Genomic DNA, 19552 nt, shown 5'->3' on the forward strand with positions numbered 1-19552 from the left:
TAAGTTTGATATTATATAATATAATGTACCGTTTAAAGAGCAAAGTAATGTTTCCAATTAATTGAATTATTTTTCATCGACTTAAAATAGCTGCCATCACAGTACTTGGCGTGCGAAGTTTACGCGTGAAGTGATATTCCGTCAACCAATTAAAATGTGGCTGCAGGTCGTGTTTAGATTGCATTAATTAAAATTAACTATTCAATACATAGGTGCACTTAGGATAGATTTGATAATCCAGATTTCTTCAAAAACAGCTTTTTGTTAAATAATTGATCAGCGAATGGGTTCATATGGGCTCGTTATTAGGTATATTATGTTTAAAATGTATACGAAACTAATAATTAATTCCTTTCAAAATTCAAATCCTAAGACCACCAGTCCTATGGTTATCGTAGTAAATATTAGAACTCATATCCTTCTTCTAGTCGAGTCCGGTTTAATAATACGCCAATAATAATAGTGCCAACATCATATTATGTACATTTTTTTTTTAAAAAACACATCAATAATAAAATAAAAAAAGGAAAAGAAATTCATAATACGGTACACAACTTAATAATGGAAAAAATAAATGTTACATTTTATACATTTGATAACGAATTTGGTAAATCTAATAAATAAAAATCACATACCTATTTGGTAACGTCCTAGATGTTGTGTTTTTAATGTAATTTTGCGATAGTAATAAGTTATTAGAATTTGGTAAATCTAATAAATAAAAATCACATACCTATTTGGTAACGTCCTAGATGTTGTGTTTTTAATGTAATTTTGCGATAGTAATAAGTTATTAGATAGGTAGGTGCTATGCAGACTCTACAAAATGTAAAATATTTTAAACATTATAATATTAGGTCTATATATGAAATGTAGGTAGGTACTTTAAATATTTGATTAAGATTTTAACTCATTGGGGTCACCTAATCATTTTTTAATTACAACAAATAAATTTAATTCAAAACTGGTCTGGTGTAAATATTTCCGTTTTATCGCTGTTTTTTGTTGCCAAGTTGTTACCTATTATTTGCAATAGTTTAATAGGTATAACTTATATTTATCAATATTTTAATCTTGTTTTGAACTTTTAGTTATTGGCTATAAAAATTGAACATTATATACATTTTTAAATACAAAATAATTTGATAATGTTTGCGATTATGATGGATTTTGACATTTTGTCAAAAATTTGAATTTAAAATGTTTAAAAAAAAATGTGCTTTATTTAATCTTTATAATATGTTCGTTACTTTTGAACTTCTAATATGAAATGACTTAATATGTTTACATGGTTTTCTAAACATTAAAATTGTATTTGACTATGATTTATTTATTATTTCTATTATAAATAAATAGTTAGGTTAACCGTTTAAGTCTCGCTAATGCCAAATGACATAACGTAGTCCAATATATTTTTACTATATTTCTGAAACCTTAATTTTCTAAAATATACAAGTATCTATATTAAATCCTTTCAAAATCACCTTTTAAATATGACAATCAAGTTACTTAAATATTTGATTTTATCGATGTGGCAACGATCAACAAATGATTCAATTTTCACTAATCTGTATGCACCATTATATATTTTACTACTCAATACTCTTGCTGTATTAAGGACTGTGATATTGTATACAATTTTTCGTCAAATGTTACATAATATAATACATTTGGCAAGAATTTAAACTGTTAAATATATAAACATATAGTATGCAATTTAACGTGGTTGGCATTAGAGTTCATTGTACGGTGATCTGGTGAAGCGCGGTGAGTGGTCGCAGTCACTAATACAGTAATATGTGCAGCGGTCGAGCAGGTTCTCAGATGGGTGACCACCCGGGTTCTTTGTGACGATCTATCTGCCTGACATAAAAAAAACGCGTACCAACCGTAGCCCCCCCCCCCCACACACACACAAACCGATAATGGGGTTGCCGAGTGTCAAAAAAAACGAAGTTCATTTTTGATTTATTTTTGAACCTCTCGCATGACATAGTGAATTGCAAGTTAAAAATATTGGTGTGGAAACTATAGCCAATAACCATGCAGTTTGAAGTCTTAAAAAAAATGATGCTTTATCCTCATAGTTATTTACCCAAGGAATTTGGGAATTTATTGGCTGCGACTAAAATAGTGTTTGTACCTTTTTATCTGCTAGTCAGCAAAAAGCTTAAACAACTAAATCAGTGACTGCGAATATCGATTTTAGATGAAAATAACTTGATTTTCATTTTGAGGAGATGAACCTAACTGCTGTAATATGATAAAATATTAAACAATGCTAAAATGTAAACATAATGCGGCTAATATTATTACTTGATAAATATTTTTTAGATTAAAAATTGGTGGGGTGGGGGTTGCCCCCACGACTTGGTTCTAATATCCAATGGTGGTAGGTGGGTAGGTATAAGACGTAGGTAATTGTTCATTGCCACTGCAGTTGTTTCATAATTTCATATTTTAATGTAGGTAATAACTCTAATAATATTAATATAATTATATTATGATGATATTGTTTTGTTTCATAATTTGTTGTTCCTATGTCTTGTTTTATTTTATGTAAATACATTTATGCTACACAGCTCCAGGGAAAATTCCCCCCTAACCAATGTCATCATGAAGTAGGTAATTAATAATATATTTATCCCTCCATATATACTTTATTTAAATTCTGAGCAGGGCAAATCAAGCTATAAGTAGGTAGGTACCTACCTAATACAAATTGATTTTACAATTATGTGTTTTTTTTTTCATTCTGAAGCCCTTTTGGCGTTTGGGGATGTAAAAATGCTTCAATTTTCTATTTCAGCATATTTTCAGGTAGAAAAGTGAATCTAATTTAACGTCATTTAATCTAGTATTTACATCAAATAGTTGGTACTATATTATGAGGGTTTAAAGGAAAAAATTATCAGTAATTTTTAAGTGTCCGGAAAAAAAATAAAAAATTTGTAGGTACAGTAAGTAAGACTCAATCAAATAACTGTCAACGTTGATACTTAAAATTTTCACCAAATGTTTGTAAGATCACTTTCCATATCTATGTCATGATAACATTTTCAAAATAGTTTGACTCGTTTTGATCCATTTAATAGGTATATATAAGAATTTTTTAATTTTTTGTTAGTATTCTAGGTAAGGTCTTATTTTATTGTCGATCAATAATTTTTCGTACTTTCAAAAAATAGAGTTTACACTTTACTCGTAGTCTGTTACTCTTTAGTAGATAATAAGGCAGCTGTAAATTGATGTGGAATAGTGTTATTTGAACTTTGAGGTCAAGTGAACCTGCACAGAGTTTTTGTGCCAAAATACTGATTCCAACCCCCTAATGTCAACTGAAGTTCTTATTATAAAAGATATCTAATCAATTTCTGCCATTGAAATACCATAAATAGTAATAACTAATCGGGTTACTAACTTATAAGCCACAAGGTTTTATTGTAATTATAATTAAATACATTGTATTTCTTGTACAAATAAAATCATCATCTTCACCACTACCACCAAGCCCAAACAGTCAAAGTGAAAACTTAATATAATAAGTCTGTACATGATATACTTAAATAATTTAAATACTGTTGGAAAACACTACATAATTCATTATTGGCACCTCATTGAGAATGTATAATATTTCAAGTATAAGATACAATTATTATTTGGTAACACTTACCTCATACAAATTGAGAGATAAAATAATTTGACTGCTAAAACACTTGCACAGTAGCACACACTAAATAACAGACATAGTACATATCAAATTGTGTACAAAACGTTACTAGGCAACAAATAACAACAACAAAAGAGAAAAACACTTGGTTCTTAATATGTTCCAATAAAACATTATTTTATATTCCATTGTTTGTATTAATTAGTTATAATATATAACACCATAGTGTATGCATACAACCATATATCAAGATATGGTTTTATCCATAGTTTGAATGTGATATTAGGGTTTTAGATTTAAATAATATTACAAACTCAGAAAAATGAATAAATAAAAAAGAAAAAAACATATATAAATAATAAACAAACAAACAAATCCTAATAACTAATCAATATGCTTATATACAATACAATATTATAACAAGTAATGAAAACCTTAATGGTTAGTACAATAGTTTAAATAATTTAAATATTATTTTATATTTTAAGGAGGTGCATCATGTCCACAAGTAAATTTAAATTAAAAAAAAAATTATGAGCCACTATAAATTTGTCTCTATTTCACATCGAAAAAAAAAAACAATAATTGTACTTGTATCAATTTAACAACAAGCATACCATGGGTGGTTTAATTAACAGTCATTAACCCACAGTATTTTATGTATTCAAAATAAGACTCTACGATTCTAATACACGCACACACAGTTAAGCTAGTGTGGAATTAGGAAATTATTACGACATATATAATATAATTTATAAAAAAAATTAATAATAATATATACACATTCATATATAGCATATTATACTTAAAAATAGGTACATTATAACAATTTGTCAGTTCCTAATAAAGATTAATCTTATGTGTATAATCGTTTAACATTTACACAAATATAATGAATTCATACACATAAATAGTGAATTGACTTAGATTCACACCAAGGGTCTGTACTCAAGACCAAAGTCAACTACTAAAACGATTTTGGTAGCCAGCTACCGGTTTCAAATTATTTAGTTTAATCTTTAAGAGATCTTTTTTGGCACAAATGTCACATTTAAATAATTAATTTAACCACTACAGACTTCTGAATGATCATCCCAAGCATCGATCTGTAAACAAAATAAATATAATTTTACATTTTAGTAGGCAAAGATTAATTTTTGCTTATTACTATATTACAATTAGTTCAAGATACAATAAAAAATATATATTAACACATTGAGCTCCGCTAGAATTATCAAAGCATACACCGTGTCGCCATACTAAAAATATGTCCAGTCGACTATTTCAGGGAAAAAATATAACAAACACAAAAATAAACAAAAATAAAAACCAATTATAACGTAGCTTCTTGAAACAGTACCTGATCGCCTACAAAATATTTCAAAATGTCATCTCATCGCCAGTCATAATTATGAATCATCAAAGGGAACACATATTTGTTGACACTGGTGACCTGGGCAATGTTTATGATGTCGACTACCCATTTACCGTGACGTTGAACATGTCAAATAATCTTTTTTATATATAACTAATCAGTTTCTTTAATATAAAATCATTTTATTTTATTCTATTCACTTTGTAGATAAGAATATATAATTTTTTAATGCTTTAATATCTATTATAAATAGTTATACAAGAGATAATACAAATCCCAACGTTAAATATAAATGGACGTATATACATAAATATAGCGTGCTACTTGGATATTTTCTCTGCTGCACAGAAAACATTGAATTATATGATGTTTTTAAAATTAAGATAAAAAAAAATATGTATCAACAAGGTTGCTATAGGTATACTATTTATCGGTTGCAAGGGGCAACCTTAAAAAAAATTTGTATCTAGATTTTTGCTAGGGGCAGCCTAGGTACTGTAACGCAAAATTTGGTTGCCATGGCAACTGTAATGCAAAATAGCCTACGAAAAATTGGTTAGGAAAAAAGTTATATCCAGCACAAAAACAAATGAATAATTATTAATGTTGGAAATAACCTAACACTTATATTACTCATACATAACTAGGGCCTCGACTAATGAGGGTTTAATTTAAACCTCTTATGAAAATCAATGGATATTTTAACAAAAATCATTTAATTTATAAAGAAACTTATAAAATATTAAATTTTATATGTATTTCAATATTCTTGTGGCATAATTTGTATTTAAAGATACAATTTAATTATTATCTTGTTCTCCTATAATTTCCTCACACCATTTTATTATAACAATACCGGCCGTCATTGTAAGAAATTTAACTTTTATGGTTTAGTGGTTCTTCCTAAATATAGTTCGTTGATTGTAATAGAGTATTTTTATAATAATATTACATGATCAATAATCACAAAACAACGTGTGTATACCAAGAACAAAATCACTCACATGGGGTAAATACCTAATTTCATCTGAATTTAGTGACCACAGTGGAGACACTAATGGAAATTTATATTGGAAATACATGATTACAATCGATTAACTCTATTAAGGAAGGTAAACGATATCATTCAACAAAATGTCTTACGATAAAGCCAGTACTGCAATAATAAACTGGCCAGGAGTAATTATGTAATTAATTGACCAATAGACTTACTCAAAGGTTAAGTAACAAAAAAGTAATCTGGTTCCTTTTTTATTTTGTAAATTGTAATTATATAGAACATATTTTTTTTAACTAATGAAACACTACATGTACCAAACTTGTAAATTTGTGAACAAAAATAAATAATCAAGAAGGGAAATATTTTACTGAAGTTGCATGTAAATTAATATTATTTAAATGACAAGAAATATTTTTTTCTAAAAAACTGTAAGTAAAGTTTAATATTACGTACTTGACAGTCTTTGCTGCAGTACCATTGATTGCCACATCCAGCACAAACAAATTGTGCCGGCTTTTGCATACAACCTTGACACTGTGGGGCACTAGATGGAGAGTTTGCATTCATAACATCTTGTCCTTCATCAATAACCAGTCTATCAGATGCGTCTTCATCATCTACCTGAGCAGGCTAAAAACAAAAAAAATAAATAACACTGTTGTAAATATTTTAGAGCAGGTTAATCTTACTGGTATATTTGACGAACAACTTGGTTTTTGTTGAAAAGTTGAAGACATAGACGTACTCTGAACTGGTGTAATAGTAATTTCATTACGAGATTGCTAAAATATAAAAATGTAATGAGCATATTTACTTTTGATCATACCCATAAATGTGTACAAAAAAAAAATGTGAGTGTTCACTCATGTTCAGTGTAACTCATATTTGATTTTGTTTGTTAAAGTGTGTATTGGCAGAGAGTAGACCATTTAGCCCAATAGCTTAGTTTGCCTGTTTGGCAGAAATTATGTTGGGCACCTGCATGGTTCTGCAATATGCAGTATATGATGGGGAGCTTCTTTTCCTAGACAGTTTCCTACCTGTAGAAACCGTATTATAATATAGATATTATAATAGTTATCATGATAAACTCATTAAGTTAAGTAAAATTACTTTTGTTTTTAATTTAATAGTCGAAACATTTCAAATTAGATAATCCCAATGTAATAAACAATTACTAAGGTGTCATACTAAAGGGATTTTTAAAAAAATATTTGAAAAATGAATGCTTACCTACCCAATCATGTAATTTTGTAATTTGTGAAACACCTATAAGCTATTTAACTAATTTGATTTGTGTTATTGTAATTATTATTATTACTAACCTAAGTCTTAAAGTCTCTTAAATTTAATATTTCTTTATCTGACTTTTAGCAGATTTTTACATAGATAATATTATATATTATTATGGTTTATTACGATGTTAATTTTCATGGGAAGGTGAGCTCCAAAATTTGAATTGTAGTATCATTGTAAAAAGTCTTATCTAGGCCATAATTAAGGTTATGTTTCATACTTTCTGTTAAAAAAAGAAAAAACTATTGACAAAGCATAGAAAAATATCGAAGAAATGTCAGCATCTTAGTTGTAACTTGCTCAGTATTGTTTTTAGAATGTTATGACTTTATGATACATCATTATTTTTTTTAATTGAATATCACAATAAAGTATAAACTACTATCATGTAACCGATGTGCATCTCCTAAAATCCAATCCCTGTAACTTATTCTAGGATTTTAAAATTATATTTTTTTAAAAGGTAGTAATTTTTATTTTTATAAAAACACTTTTTTAATTATACTAAATCAATATTTAATATATAGGTACCTCATCTGAATGTTATTGCAAGTATGTAATTGAACTTATAAATAGCTGACACAGAAAAAAAAGGTTTATGCTATTGTAAGGTATCTGTAAGTAGCAAATTCACTTTAATAAGTTAATTAGTATTTACCGCATTGGAAGAGACAACAGTAGCTGCAGGTGCTTGCCGTTTTCCTCTGCTTTGCTTGCATCGTTCTGGCGCAGTTAAAAGTCTTGCTAATGTAGGCGAATAATTGGTCGGAGGGTGTGACATACTAAGTGGTAAATGGTGTGTACCAGCGCCTTTAGTTAAAATTCCTATAAAAATAAATTAAAAATTACCACCAAAAATACATCAAATTAATAGGTACATAAAACCCAAAAATCAACAATGAATGGGTGTTTTTTTTACTTTGTAAATTTTTAATTTACTAAGCTAACATTCATTCATATATTATATTAACAATCTCTTGAGCCTTTTAATTTGTTTAAGAAAGTCACCTTTATTGATTGTACAAGGTTCATATTCTTAATCCAACTATATGAGCATTAGGCATAATATTATATTAAAATATAAAATGAAAAGTAATTTTTTTGTTCAGCTTATGACTAATGGATAGTACCTAAAGTACTTTTGCAATATTCAGTCCCACCAGGTTTTACAGTTCAAATGGAAAAATAAAGACTTAAACGCTTTAAAAATATATTCAATAGTAGGTATTGCTTATGATTGGCAATTATTGAAATATATCTATACTTAGATTTATTATTCGTTACGTGCTATCAATATTATGATAGGCCAAAAATTTCATTTGTAAATACAAATTTGGAGGATTTCTTACTTAATAAATCTTAATGACAAAAATTACCATGTAATAGAGATGTTGGCTGTGGTTGTTGTATTTGTTGTTGTTGCAGTAGTTGTTGTTGTTGTTGTTGTTGTTGCTGTAGTTGTTGTTGCTGCTGCATTGGCTGCGAGACTGGATGTAATGTAACTTCTGGAAAAGCAGGAACATCTTTAAAACGATTATGTTCAGACCCATGTTCCATAACATTATTTGGAACTCCATGGGTGTTTGTGATAGCTGAACAAAACACAATATTTTTTAAATATTCAAATTCTGATAAAATTATGCAATTAATAAGTATTCAAATTCTAATAAAATTATGTTAAAATTAACCCATTATTCAACTTACTAGTTTTAAAATTTCCATCACTGGTATGATGAACTGGATTACCGAAACCCATAGGATTCGGATAACGTAATGGAGCTGAAGATGTAGGTACTGAAAAATCATTGACATTCACCTTCCGACGGCCCCTTTTGGTCACAGCTGTTTCAGGATTTTTTGATCGATGATCAGCAATAATTAGCTTGACATCTAATATAGGACCTTGACGGCCTTCTTTATGATTGTTGGCTGCAGAAGGCTTAGGCAGTATTGGTCTTTGAACACGGTTGGTGCGGTTTACCCTATCTGATACTATCCATTCATTGGACTGAGCATTAGATGATGAAGCAACTGGTGTGATACTAGTATTAGATGATGAAGAGGCATACATATTCTGATCATAATTATTAATTGCAGACTTTTCGAGTTGACTATCACCGCGGTTGTCAATAATATCCAAGATATTCTGTTGAAATAAAAATTAATTAGAAATGATTAATTTATTAATAAAATATTTTTAATTGTGTTACAATACCTTTTCACTTAGTATGTGTTCGGGCTGACTTAAATTAATTTGAAACATTTCTGGTAAATTCCAGTCTTTGCTATTGTCTGTCTTAATAGCATCAAATTCTTTTAGTTTAATCATTAATCGTTCAATAATTTCCTCTTTAAGTTTTTGTAACCTGATCAGAGTCACTAACTCATCACGTTTAGTCTGTGCTATTTCCGTGATTACTTTTATTTCATTTTGTATTTTTTCTACATTTCTGTTTAATTCAACTTCGTTTTTACCACTTGACTGTACAATATTCTTGATCAATCGTTCTCGAGTATCATCTTTTAATAAAGGTTGGTCTTCATCAGATCGTAACTTTTTAGTTTTAGGTAAATCGTTATCACTACTTGCTCCACTTACAACACTAAGTTCATCGTGACTAGCAGCAGACCTCTTGCGTGCGATTGGCTCATCCATCTGAAAATTATATAATAATGAAGAAAAATTGCATATACCTAATGAAATTTACATTTAATAAATACCTGCTTGGGTGAAAGTGTATCTGTACTAATTTCACTAGACATATCCTCTTCTTCGAGAACTTTACGATTGACTTTTTCAGATTTAAAGTTTTTATCATCTTCAAGTTTTACCTCCCCATTCACTGGATTTGTTTCTTCTTCCCTGTTCTTCAATACTTCGTTACTAGTTGTGATAACTTCATCCTTTTGATTTGCATTTCCGTTAATATGTTTTTCGGTTTCTTGAGTTTCTACGTCTTCAGTGATTTCTGGTTCGTCAACTTCTAAAGTTTCTTTCTTAATAGCTAGATCTTCATTAGTTTGATCTTCAGTTTCGTCAATCTCCATAGGCTTTTCTTCTTCATCTTTGTCTTCATTTACTATAGGATCATCATTATTAGTTGTAGAAGTTTCACCATTAATGGTTTCTACGGAGTTTTGTTCCTCAGATACCCCATTTTTCACAATTTTATCAGTAGTTTTGGACAAAGGTTCAGTCTTGTTTTCTGGATCTTTTTCTTTTTCTGCTTTTTCTTCTTCATTATCATCTTCGTCATTTTCTTCTTTTTTAATTACAAGTTGTGAGGAGGCTTCATCAGTTTCAATAGAATTGTCTACAGTAGTTCCATTTAACTTTTTGTGACTATCACCATTTACTTTTGTTGTAGTTTCCAAATCATCGGTCTTTGTATCTGAGGGACTAGTGTCAACAGACATTTCGCTGTTTGCACAATCATCTGCCGGGATCGGCATGCGACTAATTTGCATCTCGTCTTCTATCGTGAAATACCTGTAAAAACAAATTTAATTATTCATCAAAACGCCTTGGCACAACAATACATAACTAGAAAATGCCATTGGCCATCACTACAACAACCTTATCTCCAAATGAACAGTATCAAGATAAAAAGATCTCTAATGGCATACATCTCAATCGGACAATGACAACGAATGGTATGTAGTACATTAATCAGTGACCCGCAATTACATGTCTAGCTATACAAGTTACGTATCTACCTAGTCGTTATTAAATATTTACTTATCTAACTAATTATAACAAATTCACAGCTTAACACAACCCATAACTTATAGTAAGTATACACAAACTGAATAAGAGTGGTTAGTTGTTGTATTCAGTCGGTGGCAAGGGTGAGTGTAACCGGTGATAGGGCAGACGACTGAGGAGCTGTACATAATAATATCATAATACCTATGGCACTACACGCTGCAAGTAGACTAGAGTAAGACGACGAAGCACAGACCGACACGCGCGCAGGTCGGTGGAACCAGTGGCCACCGACGGGTTGAAATCCTTCTGGAAATCCGTCTACGGTCGGTTTCGCCGAGAGGCCCGTCCTCTGAACCGGACGAGACGATCCGATGCACATCCGAGCCGGTCTCGACGGTGGAAAATATTATGTCAATATTATTTCGCAATGCCGCGGATGACGTCGTAAGGGGAAATGCGGAAAAAAATTCAAACCGAAAGCCCTATGGTCACACTTTCGAGAAAGAGTACCTACTCCACGCACACGGCGAGAGCGTAATGAATTCATCACTGCGGTCCAGTTTCCCATTCGACTCGCACAGTTCGTTTACCTCGGCGGCGGAGGTAGCGGAGAAGGCAGTGGCTGAGGAGGAGGCGGCGGCGGCGGCGGCGGCGGCGTGCGCGCGCGGTTTGTCCTACTTAGACGCCGTCGCCGAGTGCCGACGGTGCAACGACAGCCGCGGCTGCAGTCGTCACGGCCGCACGCGCGAAATTAAAAGCGACGAACTGTGTACGGGTAGCAACAGTAGTAGTAGTAGTAGTAATAATAATAATAATAATAAATAACAACAACAACAACAACAAAAACAAAATAATACCAAAAATATTATGGTAACATACGTACCACACGAGCGCGGTTATCAAAATTCACGGCACATGGGACGACGTGGGTAGATAACTGTTACGCAGCAGACGGAGATACACTCGAGAGTCTAGCACAAAAACGGTCGATACGAGAACTGCAGCGAGGATCAACACGATCAGCGGCACGGCGACAACAAACAACTGATGCGGCAAAATGCCGTTTGAGAAATACGACGAAAAAAAAAAAAAATCGCGTAAACAATAACGACGGAAACGGCACCCTACGCGGGAGCGGACACGACGACACGAACGATCCGATTGGTCCGAAGGAATCGCGCACACAGCGAACGAAACGTAGGGACGGCGCGTAGCGGCGGCGGCGGTTCAAGGCTATCGTCGAGTGAGTGCAGAGCGGAGGTGACGGACGGCCGCGACCACCGAGAGAGAGACGGGACACGCGCGCGCGCGCTATAGACGGTTGTCGGAGCGAGCGAGACGGCGGCCGTGCCGGTGCGACTGAGAGAGCAAAGCGTTCGTCGGCACTCGGCGGACGGACGGACGGACGACCGAGCGAAACGGATACCGCGCGCGCGGCAACAGGCTTGCAAACGTCGCGGCCGCACATTACCGTGCCGGCGGAGTCACGACAGTTTTCGCGGCGGACTTTGTCGTTATAATAATAAATAACAATATTACACCTATATGGGTCGAGGCCTTTGCCGGTTCTTATTCCGCCGCGAAAAGTCGGCCGCTAGACCATGTTCTTGCTCCGTGTCATAACTTATTATTACGCATCATGCGGCGGAAAAAGCCGTTTTTGGAAGGGGCTCGCCCTTCGCGCCTCCTCATTTGCGGCGTTAGGACACGCCGACTCAGCTGCGGTCCGCCAATTCCACTAAGGGAACGCTAAGGGATGTGCGCGGTCTCTAGTCGAGTCGAGTTCATTTTAAGTAGAATGAAAATAATATGCTTTTCTCCGATGCTTTTTTTAACCAGAGAATTTCTAATATTCTTATATAGTATAATATTACAATATAGACACTAGGCGCCTACATCGAGGTTTGAGTCACCACTGCCGTGATGTGTACAGAAGCAGCAGAGCTGACTCTGATTTCGCACAATGCAAACACAATAATACTTCTTATTATATTATTATAATATTTTGTGCGCATCGTTCGGCAGCCACGGGCGCGATTTTCAACGAAATGCAGTTCGGTAGGACGACGCGCGCGTGTGTTCGCGCGTGCGGTTGCGACGAAGGGCAAAGCAAGGACGTTGCCGGGACCGTCGTCGTCCGAGGCAGACGCGCAAAAACATTTTTACCCGACGACGACGACGACGACAACGCCGACGCCGCCGCAACCACCGCACCGGCGGAGCGGTCCGCTTGACCTTGAGCGAGACCTGCTGCACTGCGCATATTATTAAAATATATGTATATTGCACACGCGTAAATACCGCATAGGCGCATACCACATGCCACGGATACGTAGTCGTCGGCCACGTTGGTGGTATATTATAATATTTAGTGGGTATTGGTGGACGGCGGCGGCGGCGGCGGTGTCGACGACGGTGGTGATGGCTGGTGGAGGTCTACCGGAAAAATTTGGTTAGGTATATTTTTTTGGTCGCGTGTGTCGGTGAATTACATGTTAATATGCCGATTACACGCCTTGAAGTTATTTTATTGAATTCGTTCTTTTCGAACGACACTTTTTGAGAGAAAAAAAATGAAACGACGTCGACGATTGGCGACGAAACCGCGTTGTAACAAATACGCACGTGGCACGGTTATTATAATATAGTACAGCTCGGAGGCACACCTGCAGCGATTATAAACTAATAATTGATAGGTCTATGCCTATGCGTGCAGCACACCACACTGTACCGCAGTGGCATACCCGGGGCAGGCTTTCCCGGCGATTTTACCGCCTCCTATCGCCTTTCAGAAAATTATAGGTTATTGCCTACCGGTGTAGTGGGTATTCGATCATCCCGTGTACATTTGTTTCTAAGTTCTAACGCGTGGACTCTGGACTTATACAATATCATATTGTAGAGAAATAAACTATTATTGTTTTTTTTTTTTGTTTCGAAGACGAAAACTAAATGAAAAGTGTTGCATAATATTTGGTTATTACGTCTTATTTTTATACCGTCGTCAGCATCCCTCGTTATGGCTGTTCATACGTATTGTTTGCCCGTATGAAATAACAATAATTATAAAAACCACTCGTCAGTCGTCACTTAACACCAATTTTTTTTTTGATCTTATATGCATATAATATCTGAACATGTAAAGTAGGCAGGTACCTACCTATAACAATTTATATAATATATAATATAGTGTATCTAATATTAGCGTGCGCTTCCCTATTCCTATCATATAATATGCGTCTCAAAGTACGAAATGAGAGGGATGAGACAATGGTATGGACTTATCTATGAATGGACCGTAACACATTAATTTTTCTACAAAAATAAATAAATAGAATTGTTCCGATTACAAACTATGAACAAAGACACAAAGTTCAATCGCCCCCTACCGATAATCGTGTGTCACAATATTGTCACTGCCACCAGAAAATAGTCCATTCTGCGTTTTGAATAATATTATTGTTCACATTTTGTGTGTGATAGTGAACAGTATATTTTAGTCAAAATGTTGAGTTTTATATTGACTTGTTCAAGTTAAAGATTAGAAACGCATTAATTTGGGTTTGAATCATTTATTATAATATAGCTACCATCTGTGTACGGCCTTCGACGGCGCACGCGCGGCGTTGTTGTTGTGCCTATATAGGTATAAAGGGACCGCCGCCACTATAGTCCATAATATTATAATTGTTGATAATTACATAATACCATATTATATTAATCGTTACCTATAGTATCACACATTTTCACTTTGATAAAATTTTATTGACGAGCCACCTCTCTCGAGTCTCGGGTCAACTTGTGCATGTGCAAACTGCGAACGCGTAGTTTAAAATTGTTGACAGCGTATATTCTTGCACGTGTCACCTCTATTATAGTATACTCATTCTTAGTATCTCATATTATACTACAGGAATTTTATCTGGCCAGTAGACAAGAAATTTATTTTTTAAACTATTAGATATTTGTATGGAGAAATATTGAGGTTTTCGTTTTATTTTTTGATTTTGCCTTCCCTTTCTTTGGTTAAACAAGTATAGAGATATAGGTGTATATTACATTTTGATGGCCCCCCCAAAAATTATTGAATTTTTAATGTAACCCTCCAAAAATATTAACTGGTGACTCTGCTATACTATTATATTATAATCTAACGCATAAGTCATACGTTTAAAGAATATTTTCTATTCAATTTACATATTTTTATCAAAATAATATATTCCACATTATTTCTTTTACTATATAATACCTATAGTTATACAGATGTAGTTGGTAGTCGGTAGATTATAGAACAGCATCTATATTTATTATTTAATAGTGGCATATTAATACGTCATATAAAGTACTTAATATACATAATAATAATATATACTAATCGTTTATTTATATTGTCATAAATAATAATTAATATATTATAATATTATTGTACATGTCTACTTAATAGGTTTCATTCATATAATCAAATACGTATACGTTGTGTAAATTAAAAATGTTAGGGCTGGATACAAATTTTTTTGTTTCTGACCGATTTTTCGTAATGTTTTCGTTGTCCTGGTTACCTATTATCAAAAACATATTTATGATTCATAGACATTCCTTGTAGAGGACAAAATATATCAAGTAGCGTGCGCCTATGGTTTTTTTCTTTATAAAATAATCTGACATAAAATGCGTTGTTATACCAATACTGGCTACTTGTTTACAACCAACTATACTATACCAACTTCTACAAATGCATTAAATACTACTTTTATTCTAAACAAGTAAGCTTGATTTGAACTTTTTAAATCATTTTATTGTGTTGTTTTTTATGCAATATAATAGTAGTAATTTGTGTAAAGATTCATCAAATAACATTATATATTTATATATTAGTATATTGAAAGTATAAACGTAAATTTATATTTATGAACTTAAACTACCCTAAAGGCAGCGGCGGTGACAACACTTTGAAGCTTTCTCCCAATATTATTTGTGTGCAAAGTACCTACTTCCTCCACTCCCACCAAACTGTTACATTATATGATTTGAATGGAATTTATTTAATAGCCCTTTATAAATACAATTTATTTTATTTTATTGAAGTCTGTCAAGTCGTATAACCAAACAGTAAATTCAGAGTGAATGTTGTGATACTAAATATTAAATTTTAAATAAATATCAAAAAGTTCAGTGTAAATAATATACAGATCTTGTATCTTTCATAATTATTATTATAGTTATAGTCGATTATACTCCCTCTTCCCAGCACCATCATAGTTTACTGACGGATAAGTTTTCTTTTAGTCTTAGTTCTTACTTCTTAGATATATAATAGTCTTCAGGTATGTATTTAATTGTATCAAAACTAGAGTTTAACGACTTTAAAAAATGTTAACAATTCTGAACATCCAGAATCGTTTGAATGATGTATATATATCTAATGTATGTTATTATATTAATTATAATATCATTATGGGGGGGACGAGGTGGCCGAGTGGTCTAACGCGACGGATTCGGCACAGCCGGTCCGAGTTCGATCCTCGACCACTGGGCGGCATTTTTCTCCGTGCAAGTCACGGTGTCCGGAGAACAAGTGCCGCCATCCCCCCACCCCGGGGCACGGCAGAAACCTACGGGTGCCCCATTAGAAATTCTGCCAAACACAACACACACGTGTACCAACCTACCCAATATAAAACCTACCAAACCTTCCAAATATAAAAACCTACAGTGCCCTCCCCACACCCAATGGCCTATGTTGCCGCGGGTTACCCAATAAAAAAAAAAAAAAAAAAAAAAAAAATATCATTATGTTCGTACAGGTAATCGGTGGCAGTATATATTTATATATATATATATATATATATATATATATATAGGTACCATAGATACCAGTGGCGAAACTGGCATTTTAGAACTACGATGAAAAATAATTTATGGGATCAATTGTTACCTACCTAAGCATTGTTATATTCAATGATGTATTTGTGAATAGTATATATTAGTAACTTATTATTTTTTCATCGATTATAATTATATATGCTACTATTCAAATACTGTATAATACGTAAAGAATCATAATTTATTAATTTATACCATTGCATTTACAAAATAAATAATTTTTTTTAAATAAATACAATTGAACACAGAATAAAACAAATAACAAAATAATATACCTACCTATCGGCCACTGTCAACCGAATGATATATTATAGAAGTAATTTTTTTTCGTGTAGCATTTGTTTATAAATATTTTTTTGACTTAGTATACCTACGTGTATACGCCATATAGGTACTCCCCAGTCCACAACACACCCGTGGACTTATATTATTCTTGTCAACATATAGTTAATGAGTTATATTGTATTACAACTGCTGCAGTATAATTATATCAAATAGGTATAATTTAATTTAATTTGTATTTTACATTATACAAATAAATAGGTAGTTTTAATTTAAACTTTAAATTGATTAACCATATGTATCCGATGCAATGGTCATAGTACATTTATATGTATATATATGTATATGGATAAAATCATAAAGTATAGTTATAAATCGGACTTTATATTATTAAGTCAGATAGTATAAAACCAAGGCCACAATCAAATACCTAATATTTGGTAGGTACGTTTGATTTTAGTTTCTATAATGATTAATATTACTATATCATTTTATATCTATATACATTTCATTATTCTCATTCATATTCCACAGTAGGAAGCATGGAAAATCAGCCCTCTGGCTCACTTTGAAACCTCTGGCGCTGACGTTGGGTTACGCCACCCACACAGCAGGTTGATGCGCCACCGATACATACTCTACATTTTAAAATTAATTTAATATGTTGTACCTACCTACTGATTAATTATTTACGCATTTACTTCAGCGTTAAATATTTTAGTTATTAGAGGTACCTACACTTAAATTAAATTAAATTATAAATTTATATAATTTATACAATAAGGGTTATGGCTTTTTATAACAGTCTATATGATAAACGAATATGATCATATTATTTTAAATAATATTCTGTACGTGAATATGATAGTACTTACATAATATACATTATTATGTAAAAACTATAACAGGTAGGCATCATTCAGCATCACCCACGATCATAGGCGTAGCGTGATGAATTTATAATATAGCCTATTATATTTCTGGTACACACCTTAATATATTCTAAAAATGTAACTAAAAAAAATTACGGAATGGGGGGGGGGGGGGTAAACAAAATTCCAGTGAGGCTATAACCCCCTTAGACCCCCGCCCATTCCCCAAGATTGGTGCTTAAAACATATTTTTAATTTTAAAAAAATTTCCGTTTTATACTTTAAGACGCTGTCAATGAGACAGGAATTGTACCTATATTTGTAACCATGGGATGATTATGTAAGCTGAGATAATACGCATTTATAGGCATAGACGTATAGTACGTATAGTATATAAATTATTAACTTCGCTTTTTTAGATGCATATTATATAGTATAATATTACGTACCTATATGGGATTATGGTAACTCAAACTAAATTAATTTATATCATCGGTGTTGTGATACATGTATTGTGTAGGTAAATAATACAAGGTATTTATTACGAAAACATTTTAAAACGAGATTGTTATTATTAAGTATTATCTGTTTTGACTATTTTGTCCGTGCGACTTTAGCATTTTCAACAGTCATCATCATTATTAAAATTGTACATTATTTCAAAGATTTACCCACGTTTATGTTGTACCTCCATCACAGTGGAAAATTGTATACAAATTTACAAAATATACGGACCACTTATCACTATAGGGTTTTGTGATTTTAACTTGATGGCCTTGCGTGTATAGATCTACAGTTCAAGATGTATAAATTTGTGCCCTGTAGTCTGTGATGGTCTCACGTTTTATTTTTTTGTTCAACAAAATTGGACTTTCGTCTCAGTTTATTCAAGGCTCTAAAGTCAAAAGGTGCCACATGGTATTTTAACACCAATATACTACGGAAAATTTACTAGTGCGGAAACACCGTAAGGTTGCGAAATGCCAAAAGACGACGCGTTCGTCGCTCTGGGCTTGGCCTTCATCGTTTGACCTCGTAAATGATTATTTTTGCATTGCTCTTATAATGCAGCTCAGAGCTCTATACTTGTATGATGCAGTTTCAACCATCGGGTTTGCGGTGCATTTCATTTATTATTTATTGATTATTATTAGTTTTATATTAAGATCATATATCATAGATCGACTAGGTGTATAGACGTATTATAGCACTCAAAGGTAATATTTTATTATCACTAAAATAATTTGTAAAATTTGAATAATATTTTGAGAAAAAAAATTAGCCCAAACATGTTCCTATAGTTAATTGTTTAAAATATTATATAAAATTTATTTCATTTTATTTTATATAGATTAAACGAATTTACAGAATTATTAAGTTATAAATTCAGAATAACAACATTAAAAATGAAGAGTACACCTAATCTATATTAGTAAAAATATATTATTGATTTTAATTTTTAAAA

At 32.5% G+C, this 19552-nt stretch overlaps 2 protein-coding genes across 4 annotated transcripts in view; both read right to left on the bottom strand.

Moving 5' to 3' along the window:
• The window catches only part of LOC132951759 (protein PTHB1), a 41734-nt gene extending 37886 nt beyond the window's left edge, over positions 1 to 3848 (bottom strand). The window contains exon 1 of the mRNA XM_061023693.1: positions 3674 to 3848. The gene's annotated coding sequence lies outside the window, so the exon portion shown is untranslated. The remainder of the gene's footprint in view (positions 1 to 3673) is intronic.
• Positions 3849 to 4001: 153 nt separating this feature from the next.
• LOC132951757 (uncharacterized) overlaps positions 4002 to 19552 on the bottom strand; it is a 36233-nt gene continuing 20682 nt past the window's right edge. For 2 of the 3 annotated variants that reach the window (XM_061023692.1, XM_061023690.1), the window contains exons 3-10: positions 10063 to 10831; positions 9557 to 9997; positions 9046 to 9487; positions 8718 to 8933; positions 8000 to 8166; positions 6735 to 6827; positions 6499 to 6675; positions 4002 to 4776 (exon numbers count right to left, since the gene is read on the bottom strand). In XM_061023692.1, coding sequence (XP_060879675.1) covers positions 4735 to 4776; positions 6499 to 6675; positions 6735 to 6827; positions 8000 to 8166; positions 8718 to 8933; positions 9046 to 9487; positions 9557 to 9997; positions 10063 to 10831 — 2347 coding nt within the window. In that variant the 3' untranslated portion in view covers positions 4002 to 4734. The remainder of the gene's footprint in view (positions 4777 to 6498; positions 6676 to 6734; positions 6828 to 7999; positions 8167 to 8717; positions 8934 to 9045; positions 9488 to 9556; positions 9998 to 10062; positions 10832 to 19552) is intronic. The other variant, XM_061023691.1, reaches the window with a different exon arrangement.

The sequence above is a fragment of the Metopolophium dirhodum genome, chromosome 9 (assembly GCF_019925205.1).
Source record: "Metopolophium dirhodum isolate CAU chromosome 9, ASM1992520v1, whole genome shotgun sequence".
NCBI lineage: Eukaryota > Metazoa > Arthropoda > Insecta > Hemiptera > Aphididae > Metopolophium > Metopolophium dirhodum.